General features: G+C 46.2%; 1 protein-coding gene across 18 annotated transcripts in view; it reads right to left on the reverse strand.

The window, feature by feature from the left end:
* The window catches only part of celf2 (cugbp, Elav-like family member 2), a 614,034-nt gene that overhangs the window by 193,192 nt on the left and 406,187 nt on the right, over positions 1–14,655 (reverse strand). For 17 of the 18 annotated variants that reach the window (XM_080207682.1, XM_080207689.1, XM_080207685.1 and 14 more), the window contains one exon: positions 1,385–1,581. In XM_080207682.1, the coding sequence (XP_080063808.1) occupies positions 1,385–1,562 (178 nt within the window). In that variant the 5' untranslated portion in view covers positions 1,563–1,581. Of the gene's footprint in view, positions 1–1,384; positions 1,582–2,000; positions 2,046–14,655 lie in introns of those variants that run through there. The other variant, XM_080207693.1, reaches the window with a different exon arrangement.

Raw genomic sequence — 14,655 nt, forward strand, 5'->3', positions numbered from 1 at the left:
ATCCTTCACTCTGGAGATTTGAGTTATTGATATTGACTGACACTTCAGCCCCATATCAAAGGAGTTGGAATACATAAGAACTAGGAGCAAGAGTAGGCCATCAGGCCCCTCCAGCCTGCTCCGCCATTCAATAAGATCATGGCTGATCTTTTCATGGACTCAACTCCACTTATCGCTGACTCACTCTAACCTTTAATCCCTTTGCTGTTCAAAAATTTATCTATCCTTGCCTTAAAAACATTCAATGAGGTAGCCTCAACTATTTCACTGGGCGGGGAATTCCACAGATTCACAACCCTTTGTGTGAAGAAGTTGCTTCTCAACTCAGTCCTAAATCTGCTCCCCCTTATTTTAAGGCCATGCCCTCTAGTTCTAGTTTCACCCATCAGTGGAAATAACCACCCTGTTTCTATCTTATCTATTCCTGTCATAATCTTATATGTTTCGATATAAGATCCCCCCTCATTCTTCTGAATTCCAATGAATATAGCCCCAATCTACTCAGCCTCTCCTCACAAGCCAACCCTCTCAACTCTGGAATCAACCTAGTGAATCTCCTCTGCATCCCCTCCAGCGCCAGTATATCCTTTCTCAAGGAGACCAAAACTGTACATAGTAGTCCAGATGTGGCCTCGCCAGCATCTTATACAGCTGCAACATAACCTCCCCGTTTTTAAACTCCATCCCTCTCGCGCTGAAGGTCAAAGTTCCATCTGCCTTCTTAATTACCTGCTGCACCTGCAAATCAACTTTTTGCGATTCATGCACAAGGACACCCAGGTCCCTCTGCCTTCTTTGGAAGAAGGCCCTCTCAGGTAGACGCAGATGCTCCAACAGCCCTATTCACAGAACCACAGGGGCAGTCTGCCCAACGTTTGCTCCTCAATTTGCAGCTAAAACAGATCACATGGTCACGTATTTCGTTGCCGTTTGTGAGTGGGAGCTTGCTGTGTGCTAATTGGCTGCCATGTTTCCTACATCACACACATTTCATTGGTTGTAATGTCCTGAAGGAGCTGCCTGACCTCAGCGCCCTTTCAATACAACGTAGCCGCTCCCCAGACCTCCATCAGCACTCCTTCAATCTAATGCATAGACTTCGCAGTGGTCTTCACTGTAACCTAGCATCGTTGAGCATTTATCAAAGAATGGCAATAAGGTTTCCTTGACTCTGCATTTTATTCCCAGATGTTTTGAAAATCATGCATTTCAAATCAAGTGCGCGGATCTCACAACTTAACCCAGTCCATGCCACGCAAGTCACATAACACTGATCTGCGGAAATGTTAAGAAATTAGGATGATAAAACTGCCCCATGAGGCACACATCTACAGTCCTTCTCCCAACAGAGAGGGTGACTGGACAATGAAAGCAAACTCTGTACCTTTGCTCTGTGGCGGGTTCTGGCTGCGATCTCGGAGGACGTTGATCTGGTAGACTGTTCCGTACGGCTCAAACAGTTCCTTTAGCTCTTTTTCCGACCAAGATCGTGGGATCTGGCCAACAAACATCTTAATGGCATCTGGGTCTGGCTGGTCCGAGTGATCTATTGCACCATTCATCTTGTTATTTGTACCGTTACTGTTTAAGAAAAAACACAAACACAAATATAAGGTGAGACATGTATCGCGGTGGCAACCCAAATCATCTTGTGATGAAAACGATGGCAAACTGCAGCCATTTCTGAGCAAACCGACACCCCAGGATACGGTGACTGATCTGAATTCCTCATCGCAATGGTGTCACCTCTTTAATGTTCTCCTTCAGAATAGTTACACCACACCGATTATCTGGGCTCAGCCCTGCACAAGGCAGCAGAGAGGATTTGCATCGATGAAACTCGTAGCAGATTGTTATCTTGAGAGAAACGCAGCAAACAAAAGCAATAACCGTGGTGGCTTCGCGACTTGTTGCTCTCAGAGCGCGGCCTTCCAAAAGCAATTCACCGCATTACACTTTGGGTGTGATGCGAGGATGGCGTAAATGCAATTACGACTTACATTAGGCAGCTTAATAACGAAATGCAAATTACAAAGTCAAAGCTGTGCTTTTTGTCACCAGGGCTGGAGTCAAAAATAAGGCAAATTTTTTTTTAAAAAAGATCACATGACAGGAAGTGCTCCGAACCCCATGAAGTGACTCCAACAAGTTAAATAGGCAAATGATCTTATCAGAGTTAATTTGCACTTAGATATGATCAACAAAAGTGTCCTTTACTCTGCCCGTTTGTGTCTTTATTAAGCTACTTAATATGACTGGTATGATTTAAGGACTATTAAAATCACTTTCTTTTTGGAGGAGGATGCAGCTTGCCTTTTTTTCTTATCATGCGAGTTATTTTCTTCCGCTCTTCAACTGGGTCTTCCTGTACCTTGTTCAACCACAAGGACTTGTGACTACACACTGCACTCCTTTCAATAACGACGCAGCTCAATAAAAAACCAGTCATGAAGGAGAGAATTGCGCAACACTTTCAGATGCTTCAAGCCCACTGACGAGGGCCCCGTGATGGATATCCCATAAACAATCTCACCCTTGTCGGACTGACAAAAAGCAACGCGGCTCGCACTCTGTTAACCAGTTCGGACAAATTTTTGAAATACAGATTGACGTCTCGATATGCCTCGTGAAAGCAACGTTCTTGACAAGTTCACAAACTGACCAACCCAAAAATAAAAAACGATTGAAGGCAAGCGACTGCGGGATGCTGCAGATCAAAAATAGAAACAGAAAATGCTGGGAAATCTCAGCGGGTCCGGCAGCATCTGTGGAAAGCGACAGACACAGGGCAGGATTTTCCTGTCCTGCTCGGCCCAAGGCCGTAAAATCCCACCTGAGGTTAACGCTCCTTTGCATGATCTACCCTCAGCCCCCTACAATTCCCTTGGCGGGCAGGATGGAAAATTCTGCTCATAGAATTAGCATTTTGGGTCCAAAAATCATTCTTCTTCAGAATCATAGAATTGAATTATAGAATCCCTACAGTGCAAACGGAGGCCAGTTGGCCCATCGAGTCTGCATCGGCCACAATTCCACCCAGGCCCCATCCTCCAAAACCCCATGTTTACCCTTGCTGGTCTCACCGGCACTAAGGAGCAATTTTGGGTGGCCAATCAATATAACCAGCACATCTCTGGACTGCGGGAAGAAACTGGAGCACCCAGAGGAAACCCAGGCAGACACGGGGAGAAGGTGCAGACTCCGCACAGATCATGACCCAAGGCTGGAATTGAACCCATGGCGCCATGAGGCAGCTGTGCTAACCACTGTGCTGCCCTAACTCTGAAGAGGTTTCAAGGAAGAATTAACCCTGTTTCTCTCCCCCAGCAGCTGCCAGACCTGCTGAGTTTTTCCAGCATTTTCTGTTTTTAATAAACAAAATGAACAGTTGATGATAGGGAGTTCAACAAAACAACCTCATGAAAAAGGCCTGGGATACTATGGCTTCTCACTTTGACCAGTCACATTTGGCTCACTCCCATAGCGAAGAGAATTAAATATTACAGGTGGAGAGTGTGGAAGTGTCATAAAACACTATCTTCCTAAATCCTTTCTGCCTTTTCTAAAGTTTATTTATTTATTAGTGTCATAACACATTAACACTGCAATGAAGTTACTGTGTAATTCCCCTAGTCGCCACACTCCGGCTCCTGTTTGGGTACATTGAGGAAAGGTATTGGCAGGTTTAAAAGCGGATAAATCTCAGGGTTGGGATGAATTGTGTCCCAGGGTGCTGTCGGAGGTAAGGGAGGGAATTGTAGGGGCTCTGACCCAAATTTTTAACTCCTCCCTGGCTACTAGGGAGGTGGCAGAGGACTGCAGAACAGCTAATGTGGTCCCACTATATAAGAAAGGTTGTAGAGATTAGCCAGGGAATTAGACCAGTGGGTCTCATGTCTGCAGTTGGAAAACTACTGGAGAAGATTCTGAAGAAGAGAATCGATCTCCATTTGGAGAGGCAAGGTTTGATCAGGGATGGTCGGCATGGTTTTGTCAGAGAGAGGTCATGCCGAACAAATTTGATTGAATTTTATGAGCGTGTGACCAAGATGAGGGTTGTGCGGTTGATATCGGTTACATGGATTTCAGCAAAGCCTCTGACAAAGTCAATGCGCCTAACCAGCACGTCTTTTGGACTGTGGGAAGAAACTGGAGTGCCTGGAGGAAACCCATGCAGACATGGGGAGAATGTGCAGCCTCCACACAGACAGTGACGGTGCTGTGAAGCAGCAGTGCTAACCACTGTGCCGCCAAGTCTTCAGCTGTAACTCTACAAAGTGCCGGATCGCTTGACCAAACGGTCTTTCTGCAGTGCAGAACTAAACAGTAGCCGCCCATTCATACATGAACAGATAGTCACATGAACAGGCTGGGAATGGAGGGATAAAAATGAATGATCTAGTTGGGTGCATGAGCGGCGCAGGCTTGGAGAGCCGAAGGGCCTGTTCCTGTGCTGTACTGTTCTCTTTGGACACGCTGAGATCGTTTAAGACTTATCGAGATAACAACCTATTCAACCACGATGGCATCACAGCAGAGCTAAATTTCATCCTTTCTGGGAGTGTAAATGTGTGCCATCTTAAACCACCGGCTGGTTACTAGAAACAGGAAACTTTAGCTAATTCTATTTCCTTTCAAAAAACAAAGAGCAAAGAAAATTACAGCACAGGAACTGGCCCCTCGGCCCTCCAAGCCTGCACCGATCATGCTGCCTGACTGAACTAAAACCCCCTACCCTTCCAGGGATCATATCCCCCAACTCCCACCCCATTCATGTATTTGTCCAGATGCCCCTTATTGTACCTGCTTTTACTACCTCCCCTGGCACTGAGTTCCAGGCATCCACCACCCTCTGTGTAAAAAAACTTGCCTCGTACATCTCCTTTAAACCTTGCCCTTCACACCTTAAACCTACGCCCCCGTGTAATTGACCCGTCCACCCTGGGAAAAGGCTTCTGACTATCCACTCTGTGCATGCCCCTCATAATCTTGTAGCCGTCTATCAGGTCTCCCCTCAACCTCTGTCATTCCAGTGTGAACAAACCGAGCTTCTCCAACCTCTGCTCGTAGCTAATGTCCTCCATGCCAGGCAACAACTGGGTAAATCTTTTCTGTACCCTCTCCAAAACCTCCACATCCTTCTAGTAGTGAGGTGACCAGAACTGAACACTATATTCCATGTGCGGCCTAATTAAGATTGTATAAAGCTATTACCATTTTTTTAGCCCAGGAACGCTGAAACCAATGATCAGACTCCAAACACTGCCCTGACTGGGAGCAGCTGGCCCAGCACAGCCAGGACTTGGCAACAACAGCAGGCACCATTACCCACCTCAAAAATGGTTGCTGAAGAATGGTTACCCCAAAACAGCTACGTACTTGTTGGGTGCGACAGGAGACTGATTGTACTGGCACCATGAGCATCGCAAGCCAGTTTCCCGGAGGTGGGATGGAGATTTGAGTGCTAACCACCTGGGTGTGGCGGGGAGCCAGTTCACATGAGGAAATGGTCTATTCCAAACGGAAGTGGCCAGTTAGTCTATGGGCAAATCCCTGTGGCATTGGGAACTAGGCCAATTGCCTGTGGGCAGCCTGTTGGTAGCACGTCATGAAGGTCAGCGCTCCCGATAGGCTTTGAAGCTCTCCCTGCCTTTCCTGGTCAGCGCCCCCTTGTGAAGGGATGAATCCTCTGCGAAGGTGACCCACAGTTGTGGCCATTTTTATTTTCGAAGGTGCTGAGAGGGCATGTAAAGATGGAGGCACTTTGTTTCTGGAAAGTCCGTCCGCTACTCCTGCTGAGCTGGACGGCTTCAGGAGTATCTCCTTCCTACCCTGCCGTCCTCCACTGGACAGCAAGTGCACTTTCTAGCTACTCATTGGCCAGTTCAGACCAGCGTTGCCAGGTTAACTGCTTCCCATACGATATAGGTTCAGAATCCCAGTTGAGGAATCAAGGCCCCAACAAAACCTTGTCCTTCAGCTTAACGCTTGCCTCGGAGTCACAAAATGTCACCAGTCTCTGGCAAACGGAGACATGAAGCATGCAAATCTAACATCTGGGCTGCATCCAGCATAATACTCACATCCCTTGGGTGACCATTCTCTATCCCCTCCCCCCACCCCCCATAGTGTTTATCCAGTAGAAGGTACACTTCGGTTATAGGCGATGAAATGAGCCAAAACTTACTCCAACAGATAAATCCAAGAAAAAGGTTTCATAAAGAAACTTCATTACTCCAACACTTGAGGCCTCATCCTGGGCCTTTCCAAACTCCTGGACAATTCCCAACAGGTTCTTATTCGTCCCGAGTCAGCTGATCGTCACATCATTGGCTACATGGTTTGCTGGGTCAGCTGACCTTTACAGTTTGTTTCCATCGGTCACACCACAACAGATCCAATGTTACCATTACGTTCTAGCACCCCACCCCCAATGTGTACACGCCAAGGGTTTATTGATCCTACGAATCCCACCACGCCAGCACAATGTTTATTATTGATCTATCGGATGGCTCGCTGAGCCAAGGACCTGACAGGGAAACGATCCCATGGGACTTTTACAGAGGAGAGCAGGGGAGTTCGACCCCATCTCTTAGTCAATATTTATTCCGCCACAGAATGGATTATCTGATTGCAGTTTGTGGGATCTCGCTGTGCACAAACTATCTGCTGTGATTTGTGTGTTACAACAGTGTCCACGCTTCATCAACGGTACAGCACTTTGGGACATTTCACCCCCCCATTAAATGAATGCATAAGCTCAATTATTTTTATTCTCCAAGGGAGGACTCAAACAGAACGAATAGCACCCCATGCAACGGCGAGAGGAGTCAAAACCAACCCTGCCTTCAAAGGAAATAATTCATGGAAAACTGATGTGCTAACTGTCCAGAAATACGACACGCGCCTGACAGACAAGCGAGAGAAACAAAATGAATCAAGTGACATTAATTTCTGCTGCCAAGCGCAAAGGAAACCGTCCTGGAAGAATGCGAGGAATCTTCATCCTTTTTCAGCCCTTAACCCTTACTCTGCTGACAGATTTAAAAAGTCAACAAAAAGCTACACAAGACAATGTACGTCACAGCTGCTCGGAGAATCGTTGTACGAGGGGAAAGATTTCTGGTCCACCTTGGCACCACAATTCATCAGGCTTTTGCCAAGGAAGGCCATCAGTCAATGATGGGTAACGGGGGATGCAAACACTGGATCAACTGGGAGCCCTGAATTACAACTTTTGCCCTAGAAAGCAAGAACCCAATGCTCTCAGTATAAACATCACAGCCATCGTAGTACAGCTAGTTGATTAAACAATCCCTGCCCCTTGTGTTGAACCTCCCAGATCACCCCAACTCTTCACCTACCCCTACCCTCCCCCCACTCTTCACCTACCCCTACCCCCCCCACTCTTCACCTACCCCTACCCCCCCCACTCTTCACCTACCCCTACCCTCCCCCCACTCTTCACCTACCCCTACCCTCCCCCCACTCTTCACCTACCCCTACCCTCCCCCCACTCTTCACCTACCCCTACCCTCCCCCCACTCTTCACCTACCCCTACCCCCCCCACTCTTCACCTACCCCTACCCCCCCCAACTCTTCACCTACCCCTACCCTCCCCCCACTCTTCACCTACCCCTACCCCCCCCACTCTTCACCTACCCCTACCCCCCCCACTCTTCACCTACCCCTACCCCCCCCACTCTTCACCCACCCCTACCCCCCCCACTCTTCACCTACCCCTACCCTCCCCCCACTCTTCACCTACCCCTACCCTCCCCCCACTCTTCACCTACCCCTACCCTCCCCCCACTCTTCACCTACCCCTACCCTCCCCCCACTCTTCACCTACCCCTACCCTCCCCCCACTCTTCACCTACCCCTACCCTCCCCCCACTCTTCACCTACCCCTACCCCCCACAACTCTTCACCTACCCCGCCCCCCCCCCCACTCTTCACCTACCCCTACCCCCCCCCCACTCTTCACCTACCCCTACCCCCCCCCCCACTCTTCACCTACCCCTACCCCCCTGCCCACCTGCCAACAAGTAGTCACAGGTGTAGGTTAAGAGGTGGTAGATTTAACACTGAGATGAGGAGGAGAATTTGTGGAACTGACTGCCTCATCGCTGAATGGTTTCAAGAAGGAGATAGATATATATTCCTAATAAACAAAAAGGATAAAGGGATATGGGGAACAGGTGGGGAGGAGGATTTGAGACCAGGGAGAGATCCGATTGAATGGCGAAGTAGATTCGTAGGGCTGAATTTGCCCACTTTTGCCCCTAATATCTACGTTCCAATGTTCCTAACCATATGACATGTTAGCAGTCAGTGACAAGGTAACATTGTACGCTCTAAATATCAGAGGGATCTAGTGAGTGGTGTACAATTACTAAAGAGAATGCAGCCAAACCCAACTGTTGCTAATTTCCTCCGGTAATCACTGAACTACAGGGCCATCACTCACAACCCTGGACTCATCCACATCTATCACGTTACATGAAGATTTGTGGTATATCCCACTTGTCAGTTTAATAGCTCAAACCATCCTCCGCTTGGCTAACCTGCAGGTTTTTTTTAATATCCTGTTTACTATTTCGGCAGAACTATTGCGCGTGTGTATGTTTAATCATCTGCCTCTGCAATAAAACACACTTCTTAAAAGCCTTTAGCAGATATTCATTTGGATTTAATTGCACCATTATTAATTTGATTACACCCGACACCGTCTTGCATTGTGCCGAGGTGACAGCTGTGTGAAAATGCCACCGCTTGTTCACAATTCCAGGCACGTCTGTCAGCTGCTCGCACACTGGCATCTCAGGCGACTCTCTCCCCATGCTCTCTATTCATACCAGCTGAAGTTTAAACAAAGGTACAACCAGCCCCTACCAGCTGTACTGTTCAAAAGTCCGAAGCTCTTTTTTCAATGCACCACCTGATATCCCCGTCCCATCCCCGAATTCCTAATTTAGGGAGAACTCCAACGTACTGGCGCCAACTTTTAATGAAGACGTGGGGAATGGGAGGAAGCTTTGAGATGCAGAGTCGGATAAGGCAGTAAAAGAGAACGTAAGAACTCGGAGCAAGAGTGGGCAATCTGGCGCCTCGAGCCTGCTCTGCCATTCAATAAGATCACGGCTGATTTTTTCGTGGACTCAGCTCCACTTACCCGCCTGAACGGAAAGTACTTCTCGCAGAGGTTGGTGAATTTGTGGAACCAGCTGCCCAATAGTGCAGTGGAGTCTGAATCTTTGAATGCTTCAAGGAAGATACATTTCTAACTTAAAAAAAAACAGGATAAAGGGTTATGTGGAGCAGGTGGGGAGGTGGATCCGAGACCAAGAGATCAGCCATGATCTGATTGAATGCCTTCTGCTCCTCATTCCTATGTTCCCTATTTCATAACATTAAGAGACCTGGCTCCAAGGAAGGCAGGACTGAGTGTGAAACATCCCTGGATACAAAGTTTTCAGGAAAGATAGGAAAGGAAGAAGAGGGGGATGGTATTGATTAAGGAGAGCATTGAATTGCTGTCCTGGGGATCGAGGGCTGGAGCCAAAAAAACAAAACAGATGCAATTACATCACTCGACATAGTCTAGAGACAAACAAATAGTGGAAAGAATGTGGAAAGCAGAACAATTTTGCAAGGAAATTATAGAGAGATGCAAAAAATATAGAACAATTATAATAAGTGGTCTTCGATTCACTGAATTTAGACTGGAATAGTAGCGGTATAAAAGGCAGTGAGGGACAAGAAGTTTGTGTGTGTTTGGGATAATTTTCTTCAGCAGTATGTTTCCAGTCCAACAACAAAGGAGGTGCTGCATGACATGGTTCTTGAGAATTTGATCTACTGTCACCATGTACTGGGAGACAGTGAAATGTATTGTTTCTTGTGCACTATCCAGATAAAGCATAGGTGAGAAGGATAGGAGAGGGTGCAAAATGTAGTCTAACTGTCATAGCTGGGGTATGGAGAAAGACCAGAGTTTAAGAGAGTTAGAGTTAAGTTTTAAGAGAATAAAACAAGAGTAAAGGATAAGATTAAAAGGTATACTGGGGACAGATTGCAAGGAATCACGTTGTTCCAGCGCCACCTCGAATGCTATGAGCTGGGCCAAGTGGATCAAGTGTTAGTCGGAGGACATTACGGAGACAGCGATCATTGATTCCCAAGTTTTAGGCTGACTATGGAAAAGGACAAGGGACCAACTGGAGTGAGAATCATGAACTGAGATACAGCCAACTTCAATGGCATTAGAACGGGTCTGGGCCATAGCTGAAGTATTACATGAATATTTGGCATCTGTCTTCACCAAGGAAGACGACCCTGGTGACAGAGGAGGTAATTCAGGCACTGGAAGGGTTTGAGATAGAGAAGGAGATGGTATTGGGTGGGCTGTCTGTACTTATTGACATGAAGGCACCAGCTTGGGATGAGAAGATTTGATATTCAAAATCATGAAGGGTCTGGATCGAGAGAAACTGTTCCTACTTGTGAAAGGATTGAGAACTAGAAGGCACAGATTAAAAGTAAATTGCAAAAGAAGCAAAAGCAACATGGGAAATAACTTTCTCAAGTCCGGAATGCACTGCCCGAGGGGGTGGTGGAGGCAGATCCAATCAAAACATTCACAAAGGAATTCAACAATTATTTGAAAAGAAAGAACGTTCAGGGTGATGGCGGTAGAATGAAACTAAGTGAAATGCTCATTCAGAGAACCAGTATAGGCACAATGGGCTGAATGGCCTCTTTCTGCACTACAAAAATTCTGTTCTCCTGGAATGAAACACATTTGGAGGAGGTCACCTCACGGAGCTGCATCTATCTGTTACCGTGTTAAAATGCAGCCTTCAGGTAATGGATCCAGAGCTTCTGAGCCAAGAGGTGGGAACATCCTACCTGGCATTTATGGAGCTACTAAATCTCAACCTTACCGAGAGAATCCCAACTCCTAATTGTCGGCTGAGATGATATTCTGCGGCTTAAAGCAGCTCCATGTTATGGATTTTACACTGGGTTAAAAAAAAAATCATTTTTGGAGGAGAGTCATGCTTTCAGACAGAAAAATCCTCAATCCCCTCACCATCTGATGCTCACTGAATGCAGAGTTGAGGCTCTTTGATGCTGAGGGTGGGGGAGAGGGAGGACTTTTCCCCAGTGTTTAAGTAGGTCTCCAAAGTAAATAGTGAAGATACATTGTTACAATGTTGATTTTAATTTCACTCAAAATGTATGTATTTACTCAGAGGGTAGTAAGGGCGTGGAATGCCCTGCCTGCAGCAGTTGTGGACTCGCCAACTTTAAGGGCGTTCAAATGGTCAGTGGATAGGCATATGGCTAACACTGGAATAGGTTAGGTTAGAGGGTCATTAGACTCGTTCCACTGGTTGGCGCAACATCGAGGGCCGAAGGGCCTGTACTGCGCTGTAATGTTCTATATGCAGGAACACATGACAAAATATACAAATAATATTAATCAGAACAAAATGTGTGTATGTTTTGTTTCGATTGCTGACAACAATTATATTTCAATAACATACCCCTTCAAACTCTTATTTCATGTTAATTTTAATATCCTTTCGTTCCGCTGCCGTGTGTAGAAGTGGTCCAATCTGGCTAACATCTGCATGTAATTGTGCTGCGCCACAATTCACTGGTACAAGTTCACTGCACAGAAGGTTGTGAATCTTTAGAATTCTCTACCACAGGGGGCAGTGGAAGCGCAGTCATTGAGTGTGTTTCAAGCAGAGATTAATAGATTTCCTATGAACAATACCGTAAAGGGTGATCGGGCTAACCACTGTGCCACCGGAGGGGGCCAACACCTAGACCACAAGAAACTACAAAAGGTCGTGAATGTAGCCCAATCCATCACGCAAACCAGCCTCCCATCCATTGATTCTGTCTACACTTCCCACTGCAGCCAGCATAATTAAGGACCCCAGGCACTCCAGACATTCTCTCTTCCATTGGTAAAAGGATACAAAATTCTGAGGTCACGTACCAATTGACTCAAGAACAGCCTTTTCCCTGCTGCTGTCAGACTTTTGAATGGACCTACCTTGCATTAAGTTAATCTTTCTGTACACTATAGTTATGACGGTAACACTATGTTCTGCACACTCTCGTTTCTTTCTCTATGAATGGTATGCTCTGTCTGTATAATGCACAAGAAACAATACTTTTCACTGTATGCTAATACAGGTGACAATAATAAATCAAATCAGAACAGTGGTTAGCACTGCTGCCTCACAGCACCAGGGACCCGGGTTCAATTCCGGACTTGGGTCACTGTGTGGAGTTTGTACATTCTCCCTGTGTCTGCGTGGGTTTCCTCCCACAGTCCAAACGTGTGCGAGTTAGGTTGATTGGTCATGCCAAATTGACCCTAGTGGCAGTGGGATTAGCAGGGTAAGTATGTGGGGTTACAGAAATAGGGCCTGGGTGGGATTGTGGTTGGTGCAGATTCAATGGGCTGAATGGCCTCCTGCACTGTGAGAATTCTATGATAATGGGGATAGTGGGTGTAAAAGGCGCTGATGTGCCTGATCAGCCACGATCATATTAAACGGAGGATCAGGCTTAACAGGCTGAACGGCCTACTCCTGTTCCTATGTTCTGAATTCCAGAATGGTATATTGCTCTGACACAATAGCCCAGTGGTCATAAGTTCAAATCCTCCCTCTCTGAAAGTACCTGAATCATTATCGGACCAAACGAGTTTTCAGGTTTGTTGGATGGATGTAAAATGCTGACGGGATCATTTGATGGTTCTGTGGGTCAGAAACACCGTTTCCTGCTCTGGCTCCATCACCATGGTTGGCAGAGCTATTTTAACCTAATCTGATGAGACTGGATCAGACGCCTGATTTTACCACCTGTCTGTTTTACTGTGGACCAACCTCACTGCAAAATCAGGTGGACAGTCCAATCCTGTCAGTCTGGTTGGGTTAAAATAGTTCCTTGAATGCACTCTGATGTATCACACCAAGATACTCATACTCACTGAAGAAATAGGCCCACCACACTTGCTATAAATATGGTCACACCAGCAATGCTTACATTGGAAACAATAGTGGTTGGTCATATCAACATGCAACACCAAACACATCCGAGTAACTTTGTCTTCCGTTCAAGCATTTTCCCATTTAAAATGAGTATCTCAGAATTGAAACAGCAGATAAAACAATGCCGTGCTAATGTTACAAATAGTTACTTCTCACACACAAACACTACTTCATGCAGGTTGGTAATTCAGAGAAATCCGACAGTACAGAAGGAGGCCATTCGGCCCATTGAGTCTGCACCAATAACAATCCCACCCCGGCCCTATTCCTGTCACCCCGCATATTTACCCTGCTAATCCTCCTAACCTGCGCACCCAGGGCACTAAGGGGCAATTTAGTTTGGCCAATGCACTTAACCCACACATCTTTGGATTAATTTACCATGTTGTAATACATTGAATTTAATCTTTGCAATAGTGATTTAGACACTCTCCTGCCAATACAGTGAATAACTGCCCTCGAATATGAGGCAGAGTCCAGTGAGTCAGACTAGTGGGGCGAACAGACACAAACACGCACTTGCCAGCAAAACATTCAAATACACTTGGAAATAAATGGACATATTAGCAAGAGGTGACATGGTTTTGTGAAGGGGAGGTTGTGTTTCACTAATTTGATCAAGTTTTTCGAGGAAATGACGAAGATGATTGATGAGGGTAGGGCAGTGGATGTTGTCTACGTGGACTTCAGTAAGACTTCTGACAAGGTCCCCCATGGCAGACTGGTGCAGCAGGTAAAGTCGCATGGGATCCGAGATGAGTGGCAAGGTGGATACAGAACTGGCTCGATCATAGAAGACAGAGGGTAGCAGTGGTTTCTGAATGGAGGGCTGTGACAAGTGGCGTTCCTCAAGGATCAGTGCTGTAATTTTCTTTATTCTTTGTTTTGTTCTTTATTCACACCCTGAGCAGCACCTCCCTCACCTTACAATATTAACAAAATGGAGTGTTCACCTCATTAAATTCTGATTCTTTGCAAACGATTGATGCTGTCCTAGAGCACAGATCCAGGTGCCAAGTAGCTGTGCTTCAAGTGTGAGCTTGGGCAGTGAACACTGGGCAATGAGGGAAGGGGAAGGAGGATTTTTGACTGTGGAAGAAATGCCCAAGTATTTTCCAGTACAGAGTCACCGGGTAGCGATCGGAAGCTGGCATACTCGGTGAGTTATCCAACCAACACTGTCTTTGTATTCCCTACTCCCATTGTCCTGGAGATCAACAAATTCACGTGCTATACAGACAGCTTCAAGTTGAATTTCTGCTCTGTCTGAATCCCCAAGCCTCTTTATCTACACTCATCAGTGCTTTTTCATAGAATATATTGTCCCATTCATTGCTTACCCTCACAAAATGTGTCACCTTACACTTAACTGTATTTTTTTTACAATACACTTAACTATATTAAACTGCATTAGCCATTGATTTGCCCAGCACCTTAACATATCTTCCTGAAGGTTTTCTCATCATTTAACACTCCCACATCTGCGTTATCAGCAGTTTGAGATTGTGCTTCCCATGCCCAAATCCAGATTAGCCATAAGTATAGGGAATAAAAGTGGAGTGAGCGCTAAACTAC

This window comes from Carcharhinus amblyrhynchos, chromosome 19, assembly GCF_965287045.1.
Source record: "Carcharhinus amblyrhynchos chromosome 19, sCarAmb.v2.hapA, whole genome shotgun sequence".
In the NCBI taxonomy this organism is placed as follows: domain Eukaryota; kingdom Metazoa; phylum Chordata; class Chondrichthyes; order Carcharhiniformes; family Carcharhinidae; genus Carcharhinus; species Carcharhinus amblyrhynchos.